This window comes from Miscanthus floridulus, chromosome 12, assembly GCF_019320115.1.
Source record: "Miscanthus floridulus cultivar M001 chromosome 12, ASM1932011v1, whole genome shotgun sequence".
In the NCBI taxonomy this organism is placed as follows: domain Eukaryota; kingdom Viridiplantae; phylum Streptophyta; class Magnoliopsida; order Poales; family Poaceae; genus Miscanthus; species Miscanthus floridulus.
In genome coordinates, this window is record NC_089591.1 from 47502019 (window position 1) to 47515898 (window position 13880).

The 13880-nt window shown below is 44.3% G+C and overlaps 1 protein-coding gene across 1 annotated transcript; it reads right to left on the bottom strand.

The window, feature by feature from the left end:
- Positions 1-460: 460 nt before the first annotated feature.
- Positions 461-2655, bottom strand: LOC136498543 (non-specific lipid-transfer protein EPAD1-like). The gene is made up of 3 exons (XM_066494449.1): positions 2229-2655; positions 1203-1280; positions 461-1093 (listed from the first exon to the last, which is right to left on the bottom strand). Exons 1-3 carry the CDS (start codon positions 2560-2562, stop codon positions 846-848), a joined length of 660 nt encoding a protein of 219 aa, XP_066350546.1. The 5' UTR covers positions 2563-2655; the 3' UTR covers positions 461-845.
- Between the last annotated feature and the right edge of the window lie 11225 nt (positions 2656-13880).

Genomic DNA, 13880 nt, shown 5'->3' on the forward strand with positions numbered 1-13880 from the left:
TACGTCGATAATCCATTCAGCTTCACACTCAGACAAACACATTCAGGTTCTAAGATAAACAGGAAAGAGATGACAGGCTTTCAAAAAATAGTGAAACTATGTGGACAATTCATTCAGGTTTCTACAAAGTTTGCAGGCGGTACCAGATACATAACAAGTAGCAGTCCACATGAAATCCATCATCCAAAAAAGTTCACAAGCATATGTTGGGGAATATTAAGCTACGACGAGATAGGACATGCTACAGATAAAATTAGACTATGACCAACATTACAGTAATATACATGAAAATTAAACTAGTACTCCTACCAAGTACCAACCAGAAGAATTAAACTACTACAAACCAATAAGCATCAACTGATCATCAGCAACAAACGAGAAAAATCACAAGCAGAGCCAAAAACTTCACTGCAACATGGAATCAGAAACAATAAAATCAAAATAACAAGCCACATTTATCTAAGTTCACATTCCATTACCATCTGCATTCATCATGAGCAAGCAGAAATTAAGTTCCCGATCGAACCATCCAAGATTAGTTCCATCACCATTCATCCGAAACCATATAGTACTGCAGGTATGACCATACGGGGACTACTGCTAGACCAACCATCACGTCCTCCTTCCAAATCCACCGATCAAGTACTACCGATGATGCTACTACTAAGATGCAACAGAATTTCGATGACCAAGTGGCACTACTACTACTACTGATGTTACTACTACTGCTACAGCCAAAGGGAAATCGTGAAAACGAGTTGCACTACGACTTCTGCTGCTGCTACGGGCTCAAGCCAGGCACCGGCGGATGGTTGGCGGCCGGCCGGGGCGGCGGCGCCGCGGGCTCAGTCGAGGATGATGATGACGGCGATGACGAAGAAGAGGAACGCGGCGGAGACGACGATGGGCCCCTTGTCGGAGCCGGAGTGCGGTGGCGTGGGCATCGTGGGCGCGGCGGCCGGCGCCAGCTGGGTGAAGGCGGCGGCCGGGCTGGTGGGGATGGCCTTGCCGTGGGCGGTGGCGGCGGCGCCAGGTTGCTGCTGGGGCGACGGGGACGGCTTCTCGCTCTGTGGCGGCGGGGGAGGGGCCTCGCCTGCGAAACATCATCACAACAGAAACAGACACCGCATCGATCAAACAGAGCATGCGAAAAGTTAAAGCAGAAATAGCACAGAGCCGAGCAGGTGACAGCGGGTTCGTACGTGTTGGCTGCTTGTGGCGGGGCGCGGCGGGCGGCGGCGGGGCGACCACGGGAACGGTGGCGGCGGGAGGTGATGGACCTGCAGGCAAGAAAGCACGTGAGTTTAACGGCGTTAGTCCAGACATGTAATAATTTCACGCTCACAAAAAGAAAACACTAAGATAATTAGTGCAAGGGCAGTATCGTCTTTCGGGTAGAAAAGCATGCGACATGGCGCTATTTCGTGCGGGCCAAGAAAACAAACGGGCAAGAGAAACGGCGCTGGTCTTTGCCGGAAAGAATCCTGAAGGGCTGCAGGCTGTGCAGCTGGCCTGCTGCTGCAAAAGCCAGAGCGCAGAGGGCAGTTGCTCTCTCTGTTCAAAATTCAGGCCAGGAAACTTTCACGCAACTGGAACAAACAGACAAGAACGCAAAAAAGAAGAGGTGAAAAAGAAACGCAGCGTCCGGACCTCGCTTAATAAGCAAATACTTTTCAGTAAGCAAAAAACATCTGAAACGGGTCAAATCATCAGGTGATCCATGGGGAAAATTAAGCCCACAGAGGGGAACCAGCAAGACGAACAAACTTTTTCGAACGAAATCCAGACCAAAACGAACGAAATCCAAAACAAAGAGAAAAGGCTGAAAAATCCAGGAATCGCGCGCGTACGGAGCTACGGGTAATCTCACCCAAAATATGCCCACTAGTACTAGCAGTAGCGCTCTTGCGACCCAAAAGAGACGACGATATGAAGCAAAAACAAGATTCGAACAAACTTGATCAAGACGTACGGGTTCGTCGCCACAGTGGAAGACGAGAACTCGCAACGAAATAACATCACGCAAAAACGCACGCAAAAAGCTCAAGAACCAAATCCGAAAGCATAGACACAGTACACTAGGATCTCGCCAAACCACCACTGGATCCGAGCGAACACACACCCTCACCGCCTCACGCACACAAGCAAACACACACAATCACGCGCACAGGTCTCTCTCTCACACACACAAACAGAGAGAGAGAGAGAGAGAGGCGAACGCGATGTACCTTGGCAGGCGGCGGCGAGGTGGGCGCCCCCGGTGTGCTGTCCTCCGCAGGAGGCGTAGAGCGCGAGGAGGTGGGTGGCGTTGAGGCGGGCGAGGACGAGCTGCGGTTGGGCGGCGACGCGGCAGAGGCAGGGGATGCCGCCGCCGAGGTCGACGGAGGCGATGATCGGCTCGCAGCAAGGCGCCGTGGGCATGTCCGGCATGCAGAAGAGCGCGATCTGGGTGGCGATGATGGAGGGGTCACACACCGGCTGCGCCTCGGCTCCCGTGGCGGCCGCCGCCGCCCAGGCGAGGAGGCCGAGCAGCAGCGCGAGGTGGTGGAGGCGGCGCTCCATGGGTGGTGGTGGGGGTGAGACCTCTCGCTGGCTCGCTCGCTAGGGTTTGAAGGCGGAGGGCTCGGTGTGGTGTGGGGAGGAAGGCTCTGGATGGAGAAGGCTGTTAGCCTGGTACGAGTGGGGAGGAATGGGGCATCTTTTATGGGCGGAACGGAGGAGCCGAGGTGGTTGTTGCCAGCTGCCTCCAGACGCCCAGAGAGAGAGGCGTGCGCCGTGGGCTGGGCCCTATAGTCGGTGTGGGGCGAGTTCGGCGGTGATGAGCCGGGCCGATTGATGGGCCAAGAGGCGGTGATGAGTCGGTGTGCGTCGTGGTAACGCTAGTTGGGAGCGGAGCAAACGGACCGTTTGACATCGATCCGATTCCCCATTTGCTTCGCGTTCGTTTTCGATAAGAAAACAAGCCGAGCGACACGAGCGCGGTGCGTGTGCGTCAAGCTGGCTGCCGGTATAAAATTGTAAATCTATATCTATATACCTAATAATAAATTGAAAAAAAAATCTAGTCATTTTTTTCGTCCATCTATTTTTTTTTCCGTCCCCTCTAGCTACCGGACGTCCAGACTTATATATATAACTCGTGCTCATACGAGTTAGAAATAGCTCACATCTATACCTATATGGAGTCCGATTATAAGATTGACCCCAGAATAGCTACAACTCTTAATCTAAATAGGTCCTTTACTTATTGAGTAACTATCTGTTTTCAAATAGGGATAGACTAGCAAATATATCTGTGCGTTGCAACGAGAGAAAAAAAACTATTAACATTCATGCAAAACGATAATGTGAATGGTACACATCTTATATTTTATGCTTTTATAATTTATTTTTTGATGACCAATCCATAATATAAAGTTAATGCTGGCAATAAATAACAATGTCCTATTAAACCTGTATTGAATTAAAATACACTTGGATATATTTTTTCCTTTCATTGCAAAGTGCATAATTATTGAGATATAAATATACCAAAAATTTTATTTTTCATACTACCCATGTATTTCTCTGACTCAATATCAACCTTTGTAGCTTTTTTGACCCATCATATCAACCTCTGTAACTTTTTTGTCGATGTGTCAAGGATTGGTCTATCCGCCAATGATTATCACAGGAGACCTCTCTTGATTTTTTACATGGCAACCCTCATCAGGAATTACATAAATACATTTGTTTAGATTTCATTAGACAATAATCTGCCCAAGATTCCAGTTGATGAAATAATTAGTTATACCATTAGCTAATCTATATCTCTACCACATATAATGGACCGATAAAATTCTCCTAAAACCACACAAAAACTATCCACCACAGTCATAAACTCTCATAAGTGCCCCAAAAAAATACACCCAACAGGAGCTAACTTTTGAAATGGAAGGATGAGATTCAATCTGTCCACCCCTTTCTTTCGCTCACTCATATCCGACAGACCAGATTAGACCAAACCTCATCATTCATCCCTCCTCCCGACCCGCGCCCACCACACCGCACGCCACCAACCCACGCGCGCCTTCTCCTTCCCCCAGGCGTGACTTCGACTCCTCTCCCCAATGCGCGACCTACGCCACGGGAAGCTGGCCGGCCGCGCGGGAGCGCCAGCCTAGGGTGCGGGACCACGGCGAGCGGAGGTCGTCACCGGCCACGTGCTCAGGGCCGCCGGCTAGGGCTGGCAGCGAGGAGAGGCCAAGCTGGCCACGAGTGGGGGCCGCGCGGGCCATGGCGCAAAGGCCACCGGCCACTGATGCTGGGGTCACTAGCCGTAGATGCTAGGGATCGTCAGCTACAGGGGCTTGGAAGCCGCGCGTGGCCACGACGCGAAGGCGCCAGCCGCCTGGTGAAAGCTCTAGTTTGGTTTTGGTGAATTGATGAAACCCTAAGTGCTAACCTAGTTCATCAAGTGATCATGAGATAGGTAGCACACTTCAAGTAGAGAAGCAAATGAAGATCATAACATGACAATGGTGATAGCATGGAGATGATCAAGGGCTTAAACTTGAAGAGAAGAAAGAGAAAAACAAAAAGCTCAAGGCAAAGGTATAACTTGTAGGAGCTATTTTATTTTGGTGATCAAGACACTTAGAGAGTGTGATCACATTTAGGTTTGATAGCCATACTATTAAGAGGGGTGAAACTCGTATCGGAATGCGGTTATCAAAGTGCCACTAGATGCTCTAACTCATTGCATATGCATTTAGGATCTAGTGGAGTGCTAACACCCTTGATAATATTTGTAAAAATATGCTAACACATGTGCATAAGGTGTTTGTAGGGTTGAGATGGGTTTGGAATGCCTATTTTCTATTGCGTCGGATGCAAATTCTTAGTGGTTGGCACATTGGAGCAAGGGTGGAGAAGATAGAAGTGAGAACAGAGCTGATGCCAGCGTCGGTCTAGTGACCGGACACTAGATCCAGAAGCACCGGACGCTGACTGCCTGTGTCCGGTCGCGTTGACTATCGGTACAGTGGCTAGGGTTTACCACCGGACGCTGGGCTGTGTCCGGTCGAGGTGGACCGGACGCGTCCAGTCGAGGAAAACCAGGTTTCAACCCTTACTGTACTCGACCGGACGCTGAGGTTCCAGCGTCTGGTCAGTTTCTACCAGAGCGTCCGGTCAGCGTTATAACCGTTGGAATCTGACGAATAGCGTTTGAAGCTGATGACGCGTGGCGTCCATCTGTGGACCGGACGCTAGGTCTAGGGTCCGGTCAAGTGGACCAGAGTGTCCGGTCAGAGCGCAGAGTACCCAGTGAAGGGGTACAATGGCTCTATTTCATGGGGGCTTCTATTTAAGCCCCATGGCTGGCTGTGGCTCATATCTTTGGCCATTTTCATTGACATAGCAACCTTGTGAGCCTAGCCAAAGTCTTTCCACTCATCTACATCATTGATTCATCATCATAGTGAGATTGGGAGTGATCCAAGTGCATTGCTTGAGTGATTGCATCTAGAGGCACTTGGTGTTCGTGTTTCGCTGCGGATTTCGCTTGTTACTCTTGGTGGTTGCCGCCACCTAGACGACTTGGAGCAGCGAGGATCGTCGAGCGGAGGTGGTGATTGTCTCCGGCTTCGATCATGGTGATTGTGAGGGGTTCTTGACCTTTCCCTGGCGGAGCGCCAAAAGGTACTCTAGTGAATTGCTCGTGGCTTGTGTGATCCTCATCTTGTGTTGGTTGTGCGGCACCCTATTGAGGGTTTGGCGTGTGAAGCCAATTAGCGCGTGAACCTCCAAGTGAGTGAATCGCCACAACAAGGACTAGCTTGCCGGCAAGCAAGTGAACCTCGGTAAAAATCATTGTGTTCATCATTGATTCCGAGGTGATTGGTCTTCATTGTTATTTATCTTTGTGATTGATTGGTACTTCATCTACACAGCGGTATAACTATCCTAATCACTCTCTTTACTTTACGGCAAACTAGTTGACAAGCTCTTTAGTGTAGCTAGTTGTGAGAGCTTGCTTGCTTGGTTGGTGTGGCTCTTTAGTTAGTCTTTGAGAGCACACTAACATAGGATAGTGTCTTTGCTATTGTGTGAATAGACACTATCTAAACTAGAATTGTGGTAGGTGGCTTGCATTTTAAGTAGGCTAGCGCAACACTCGCTTTGCCTCATAATTGTTTAACCACTTTGTTAAGTATTGTTGTAGAAATTTTATTAGGCTATTCACCCCCCTCTAGCCATTAGGACCTTTCACCTGGCCACCGGCGCAGAGGCCACGTGGGGCTGCCAGAGCCAGGATGCTGGTGAGGAAGGAGGAGGACGCGGCATTGGTGCTCGGGAAGATGGAGATGGGCTGACCGACGGACGTCCACCACGTCGCCCACGTCACATTGGACCGCTTCCATGGTTTTCTCGGCCTCCCTATCGAGTTTAAGGATGAGATGCCCTGTCGTGTGCCTAGCGCCAGGTGAGAGCAACCACTGCCACCACCTCCTTTTCACCTTCCTCCATCACCGTATACGATTCAAAATCAAAACTTCTGTGGAAAATTTTGGTTCTGGGGCAGGGATCATAGTGAAAATTTTGATTTTCTGAAGGCTGAGTTCATGATTTTGAGTGCTCCCAATTTGGAGCAAGTCCTTCATCTAAGGATGTTGTTCCGTCAGAGCTCAGATAACTATAACTTCATTTTTCTGCAACTATATGCTTGGATCTGCACAGTGCCAGAGCAATTCCAGTATTGAGCAGAACTTTTGTGGAATTACAGTAATGTTAGCACTCATCCAATGGAATTTTTATTCCTAATTCACACACTGTGATCATACATGGATCTATGATAAACTAAAGCCTTTTGAATGTTTGTCATGTGACAGGAACCTGATTTGCTCTGGAAATGCAAGTCTGTCGAAATCTTAGGTTTACGGAACTTTGGAACCATGCTATATTCTGATTATATATTCATATTTTTTTTGTTTGCATTGATGGTGATCATATGATGGATGGACTAAAAAATGATCCCATTGATTTTTGTTTGCATTTATCTTTGACCATATGGATGTACTACAAAATGATCCCATAGAGGGAGGGCTCCTTATTGTCTGTAATGCTTGGTTGGGTTTGTTTTAGTTTCACATCCCTAAAGCCTGGACATACCTTACTGTGTGCCATGAATTATATGTTGCACCATTAAAAGGCGTTTTGAAGGCCTGTGTTGTTGGCACCAGCTTATGATACAACTTATGTTTCATGATTCTTTGAGTTGATTTTTTATGTGAAATTACAAGTTTCAAATATAATTTTGTACAATAGTTGAGTTTATTTCTAGGGCATTTGCAAAATTTTCTTATGGTGTTTTCAAAATTACTAAATGGTTGCCTTGCTGAAAGGTCCTAATATGGCTAGAGGGGGGGTGAATAGCCTATTTAAAAATCTACAAATCAACTAGAGCAATTTGATTAGTATGACAAATAGCGTAATGCAAACTTGCTCTAGCTCTACAAGGGTGCAAGCCACCTATCCAATAATTCTAGTTGCAATGATTACTAAGGCACCCAAACTTGCTATGTAACTACTCACTAAGAGCTCTCAATCTTGCTACTCTAAAGAGCTCAACTAGATGAATATAAAAGATAAAGCAAGCTCTCAATTCTAATTACACTAAAGAGCTTGTATCAACTAGTTTGCAAGAATGTAAATAGGTGAGTGGGGTGATTATATCACCATGTAGGGGATGAACCAATCACAAGATGAATATATAGCCAATCACCGGGAGAATGCCAAAGACAAGAGACAATCAATTTTCTCCCGAGGTTCAATGCTTGCCAACACGCTATGTCCCCGTTGTGTCGACCAACACTTGGTGGTTCGGCGGCTAAGAGGTGTTTCACAAACCTCGTCCACATGATAGGACACCGCAAGAACTGACCCACAAGTAAGGTAACTCAATGACACGAGCAATTTACTAGAGTTACCTTTTGGCACTCCACCGGGGAAGGTACAACTCCCCTCACAATCATCAAAGATGGCCACGAACAATCACCAACTCGTGCCAATCCTCCACTGCTGCTCCAACCGTCTAGGTGGTGGCAACCACCAAGAGTAACAAGCGAAATCCATAACGCAACACGAATACCAAGTGCCTCTAGATGCAATCACTCAAGCAATGCACTTAGATTCTCTCCCAATCTCATAATGATGATGGATCAATGATGGAGATGAGTGGGAGGGTTTTGGCTAAGCTCACAAGGTTGCTATGTCAATGAAAATGTGCAAGAGTTGGAGCTACAACCGGCCATGGGGCTTAAATAGAAGCCCCCATGGAATAGAGCCGTTATACCCCTTTACTGGGCAAAACACGCTCTGACTGGACGCTCCGGTTATACTGACCGGACCCTGGACTCAACGTCTGGTCCACTGATTTATGCCACATGTCACTGTGAGTTAAAACTAAACCGTCAGATCACAACGGCTAAGTGCTGACCGGACGCTCCGGCTAAACTGACCGGACGCTGGAGCCTCAATGTCCGGTCGAGTACAGTAAGGGTCCAAATCCGTTTTTCCTCGACTGGACATGTCCGGTCCATCTTGACCGGACACAGCCCTGTGTCCAATGGTATACCCTAGCTACTATACTGCCAAGTTAGCGTGACCGGACGCAGGCAGTCAGCGTCCGGTGCATTCAGATCCAGCGTCCGGTCACTTGATCGACGCTGGCATCTCCTCTGTCTTCTTCACCCTTGCTCAAATGTGCTAACCACCAAGTGTATCACCTTGTGCACATGTGTTAGCATATTTTCACAAATGTTTTCAAGGGTGTTAGCACTCCACTAGATCCTAAATGCATATGCAATGAATTAGAGCATCTAGTGGCACTTTGATAACCGCATTTCGATACGAGTTTCACTCCTCTTAATAGTATGGCTATCTATCCTAAATGTGATCACACTCACTAAGTGTCTTGATCACTAAAACAAAATGGCTCCTATATTTTATACCTTTGCCTTGAGCCTTTTGTTTTTCTCTTTCTTCTTTTCTAAGTTTAAGCATTTGACCATCACCATGACATCACCATTGTCATGATCTTCGCCATTGCTTCATCACTTGGAGTAGTGCTACCTATCTCATAATCATCTTGATAAACTAGGTTAGCACTTAGGGTTTCATCAATTAACTAAAACCAAACTAGAGCTTTCAATCTCCCCCTTTTTGGTAATTGATGACAGCCCTTATACAAAGATATGAATTAAAGTACATTTGAATCCATGTTGCTTGCCCAAGCATGTTTACCATGTGTAAAGGATATGGACAAGTTTCATGAACTCCAAATGATAGCAATTGCTCCCCCTACATATGTGCTAAGAGTTTGGATTGAAGCTTTGCACATATGATTAGATAGGAAATATATGAGACAATTTCTACCAAATGATGCTAAGGTATAAGAGATGGACCTTTGAAGCGTGATATCAATCGGAGTGCACCAATATACCATCCTTAGCATCATTAGTAACTAGACATACACAAAAACTAGAATACCCCATGAGATCAACATTACATGCAAGGGTCTAGTTTCCATAGAATGATCATAAGTCTAGTTACTTTAGCCTATGCATGCTAGTTTTTCATTTCAACATTCAAACCTACAACTAGCATACACCACACAAGCATGAATATTAAAAATTTATGGCATGCAAGCAACCATATGTAATGCACATACAAATTTACCATACAAGTTCATGAGCTTGCTCCCCCTATTTGTATGCTCAAAATTTTAATTGATCCCCTTCCTTTGTCATATATTATTTCTCCCCCTTTATTTCACTATCTTTGTACACTATTTCTTCCCCTTTGTCATCAATGACCACAAAGGCTTAAAGTATAGATATTATTAATGTCAACAATTTGCACAAAAGGTGACCTCAAATTATAGATATGTTGAGGTGAAACCATGTGAAATGAGGATCATTTTCCCAATTTGGTTCAATCTAGATTACTTGCAAAAGATATTTAACCCGGTTTGATCCAAGGATAAGCTTCTTCACATCTCTAATTAAGGGTTATCTTGTACCATGTTGAGTTAAACACTTATAGCTCATTTTCTAAATCAAACACTAGGTTTACAAGCCCTCAAACATGTCATATGCTACCACTAGATCATTTCAAACATACAAGCAATAGTGGTACCATATAAGCATTAAATTCATTTGATTTTCATGAATGAGCCTAGTACATAATAGAAATGACTAGATGCACTAAACAAGTCCTTAGTAATGGATGGATGACATGTCAATCAACTTTACCTTGCTTTGCTCGAAGAAGAGGCATGTCATATAGTGGGGGTGCATCAACACATTGGAGAAGTCAAGTATGTTCAATTCATTCCTTAGCTTGCAAAACTTCTTCTCATCAAGTGGCTTGGTGAATATGTCGGCAAGTTGATCTTCGGTGCCCACACTCTCTATGCAAATATCCCCTTTTTGTTGGTGATCTCTTATGAAGTGATGACGGACATCAATATGCTTTGTTCTTGAGTGTTGAACCGGGTTGTTGGTGAGCTTTACGTCACTTTCATTGTCACATAGCAATGGCACTTGCTTGAACTTGATTCCAAAGTCACTCAAGGTAGCCTTCATCCAAAGTAATTGAGCACAACAACTACCGGCCGAAATATACTCCGCTTCGGCGGTTGAAAGTGCTACACTATTTTGCTTCTTTGATGACCAAGACACAAGTGATCTTCTCAATAGTTGACATGTGCCCGATGTGCTCTTTCTCTCAACTTTGCATCCCACATAATCGGAGTCCGAATATCCAATCAACTCAAATCTTGCTCCTTTGGGATACCATAATCCAACATGTTGTGTATGCTTCAAGTACCTCAATATTCTCTTAGTTGCCTTTAAATGACTTTCTCTTGGTGAGGCTTGAAATCTAGCACACATGCATACACTAAGCATCACATCCGGCCTTGATGCGGTCACATAGAGTAGGCTTCCAATCATAGACCGATACATCTTTTGATCCATCATGTTGCCACTAGCATCACTATCTAAGCTTCCACTTGTCCCCATTGGTGTACTAATAGCTTTACTCTCATCCATTTCAAACTTCTTGAGCATGTCCTTGATATACTTGCCTTGACTCACAAATGTGCCATTTTTCATTTGCTTGATTTGAAGACCAAGGAAGTAACTAAGCTCTGCAGTCATAGACATCTCAAACTCACTTGCCATCATCTTGCCAAACTCCTCATAAAATTCTTGATTTGTTGATCCAAAGATGATATCATCAACATAGATTTGCATTACAAACAAGTCATTTCCAAGCTTGGTGAAGAGAGTGGTGTCAACCTTTCCCATCTTGAATCCCTTAGAGAGTAGGAAATCCCTCAATCTCTCATACCATGCTCTAGGTGCTTGTTTCAATCCATACAAAGCCTTTCTCAACTTGTAGACATGGTTGGGTTTCTTCTCATCTTCAAAACTAGGAGGTTGCTCAACATACACAAGCTCATTAATATACCCATTTAGAAATGCACTTTTCACATCCATTTGGTACAACTTGATATTGTGGGCACAAGCATAAGCTAGCAAGATCCTAATTGCTTCCAATCTTGCAACCGGGGCATATGTTTCTCCAAAGTCAAGACCTTCAACTTGAGTGTAATCTTGAGCCACTAATCTTGCTTTGTTCCTTATTACTATCCCATCTTGATCTTGCTTGGTCCAAAAGACCCACTTAGTTCCAATCACATTATGATCCTTAGGCCTCTCAATTAAATCCCATACTTGGTTTCTTGTGAAGTTGTTTAGCTCTTCATGCATAGCATTTATCCAATCAACATTCTTCAAAGCTTCATCTATCTTCTTAGGTTCAATGGATGACACAAATGAGAAATGCTCACAAAATAAAGCCAATCTTGATCTTGTTTGTACACCTCTTAAAATATCACCAATGATAGTGTCCAATGGATGATCTCTTACAACATTAGTTGGTTGAAGTACTTGCAATTGATTGCTAGCATTTGGTTGATCACTTGGTTGAGATGATGAACTAGCCATTTGTTGATCTTGCACATTTCCATTACTAGTGCTTGCTTGGATTTGATAATGAGAACCACTAGCTTGCACATTTGAGTTAGAGAGCACTTGATTCTTGTCATCTTCAATATCAATCATCTCTCTAGGCCTTAACTCACCAATGTCCATTTTCTTCATTGCATTGACCAATTGAGTACCTCTTACATCATCTAGATTCTCATCTTCCTCTTGGGAACCATTTGTTTCATCAAACTCTACATCATGAACCTCCTCAAGAGTACCACTAGCCAAATTCCAAACTCTATAGGCTTTGCTAGTAGTGGAGTAACCAAGCAAGAACCATTTATCACATTTCTTTTCAAACTTACTCAATCTAGTGCCTTTCTTCAATATATAGCATTTACAATCAAAAACCTGAAAGTATGCTATGTTGGGCTTTCTTTCATTCAATAGCTCATGAGGTGTTTTCTCCATCATGGGGTGACAATAGAGTCAGTTGCTATAGTAGCAAGCCATGTTGAGTGCTTCGGCCCAAAATGAATGACTCACATTGTACTCACTCAACATTAATCTTGCCATATCAATCAAGGTTCTATTCTTTCTTTCAACTAGCCCATTTGATTGAGTATACTTGGCCGAGAATTGATGTCTAATTCCAAATTCATCACAGAACTCATCAATTCTAGTGTTCTTGAATTCACTACCATTATCACTTCTAATTTTTTTATGGTTGTTTCAAACTCATTGTGAATGCCCTTAACAAATGATTTGAATATTGCAAACACGTCACTCTTGTCACCAAGAAAGAACACCCATGTGTATCTAGTGAAATCATCCACAATCACAAATCCATACTTGTTTCTACCAATGCTGGTGTATGTGGTTGGTCCAAACAAGTCCATATGCATCAACTCAAATGCCTTGGATGTACTCATCATGCTCTTCTTAGGATGTGTATTCCCAACTTGGGCTTGACATGCACTACATAGTTGTCTTTCTCAAATGTGACATCTTTCAAGCCTCTAACTAAGTTATGCTTAATCAATTTGTTCAATTGTTTCATTCCAACATGACCAAGCCTTCTATGCCATAACCAACCCATGCTAGACTTAGTGATCAAACATGTTGATAATTGAGCTTCTCTAGCATTGAAATCAACTAAGTATAGATTCTCATATCTAAATCCTTTGAATATCAAGTTAGAGCCATCTACACTTATGATCTCTACATCATCCATACTAAATATGCACTTGAAACCAAGATCACACAATTGAGCTACCGACAATAGGTTGAAGTTCAAGCTCTCTACTAGTAGCACATTGAAAATGCTCAAGTCATTGGATATTGCAATCTTACCAAGCCCTTTGACCTTGCCTTTGCCATTGTCACCAAATGTGATACTATCAATCCCATTGCTCTTGCTTTCATTGATTGAATTAAACATTCTTGGATCACTGGTCATGTGTTGTGTGCACCCACTATCAAGCACCCAATGCCTTCCTCCAGCTTTATAATTTACCTACAAAAGAAGATCAATTCTTTTTAGGTACCTAAACTTGCTTGGGTCCTTGTAGGTTAGTCACTAAGATCTTTGGTACCCAAATGACCTTTTTCTTTGGGCCCACAATTGGTGTACCAATGAACTTAGCCTTCACACCATTGGCACCCTTATAAAGCATGTAACAAGAATCAAATTTGATTGAGGATACATTAGGTAGCTTGTTCTTGTTAGTCTTGCAATTTTGCTCTATATGCCCAACTTGCTTGCATCTATTGCAAAACCGACCATTGTCCTTCATAAAGCTAGCTTTGGGAGTGACAAAGGCCACCTTGCCTTTCTTGGGG